The 1,057-nt window shown below is 48.8% G+C and overlaps 1 protein-coding gene across 1 annotated transcript; it reads right to left on the reverse strand.

The window, feature by feature from the left end:
* HOO65_070038 (uncharacterized protein) lies at positions 1 to 1,057 on the reverse strand (the record flags this gene model as incomplete). The annotated part of the gene is made up of 2 exons (XM_071005104.1): positions 1 to 555; positions 764 to 1,057. The coding sequence occupies 2 exons, from the start codon at positions 1,055 to 1,057 to the stop codon at positions 1 to 3; spliced, it is 849 nt and encodes a 282-aa protein (XP_070856756.1).

The following is a 1,057-nucleotide window of genomic DNA, read 5'->3' on the forward strand; positions in this document are numbered from 1 at the left end:
TCAGGGCTTCAAAAGTAGACACAGGTGAGCTGATCTTGTCACTTTTGATTTGTTTTTCAAGTTATCCAAATTGAGGGCTATCTTAAACCATTGTGTTTGGAGTCCTGGAAACACAGGGGCTAGCAAGAGACCGGCCTTCTCCTCAGCCGGCGTTCGAGTCCGTAGCTGCACATTGAGCTTGGATATCCCATTTTCCACATCCAAAGGAGTAATCCTACCCTCTCTGAAACCCCCGTTGATATTGCTCTCTGTCGTAGCTGCTTGGTGGGCAGCATAAACGGCCAGAAAGAAATCAGTCTTGGAAACATGGCTAATCGGGCACTTGATAAAATGCCCAATTTCTCGACCATAGGCCCTCTTGAGTGGTCTAAAGCACCCGACATCAATAGGCTGAAGTAGGTGAGAAGAAAGAGCTGGCATACAAAGTGTGATGATGCAGTTGTTTTCGCAATATTTCTTAAAGTCGACGGAGTGGCGGCTGGCATACCAGTCAAGGATAAGAAGGCGATAGTAACTGTTTGATAGGGCCCTTGTGTAGTGACCGAAGTGTTCGAGCTACTTGAGACGTGTATCATTGTCGGTCCATGTCACGGGTTGGATACAAGATCATGATTATAACCCGTTCGGAGATAGTCAAAGAACATGCATTAAGGAGGACAGGGAATACCTAGCTAGACTGTACTGGCAGGAGAGGGGCTCTTTACAGGTTAAGTCTGTGTGGTGGGGTCTCGCATGGACCAGTGGGCATCGCCCCAACACATACAGGCGCAGCCCTAACAGTCCGTCCATTTTGAGTCGTGGCAATAGCCCAGTCTCCCGGCAGGCTACCTTCGTAGTACGAGTCAGCGGGGTGATATTGGCCTGCTACCACGATAAATGGTGCAACTGCCCGGCCTTCAGCATTAATCGCCTGAATAACGATGACCCATTCCCAGCTTCCAAGCGGAACCGATCTAGCCTCACCAGGTCTTGCTGTACCTGTGACGACAATTTCGCTTTCAATGACATCCATCACAAAGCTAGGCTCGTCAAAGTTGTAGATATCAGCAGTAACCAT

This window comes from Ceratocystis lukuohia (genome assembly GCF_044167205.1).
Source record: "Ceratocystis lukuohia strain C4212 chromosome Unknown Supercontig7_pilon, whole genome shotgun sequence".
Lineage (NCBI taxonomy): Eukaryota > Fungi > Ascomycota > Sordariomycetes > Microascales > Ceratocystidaceae > Ceratocystis > Ceratocystis lukuohia.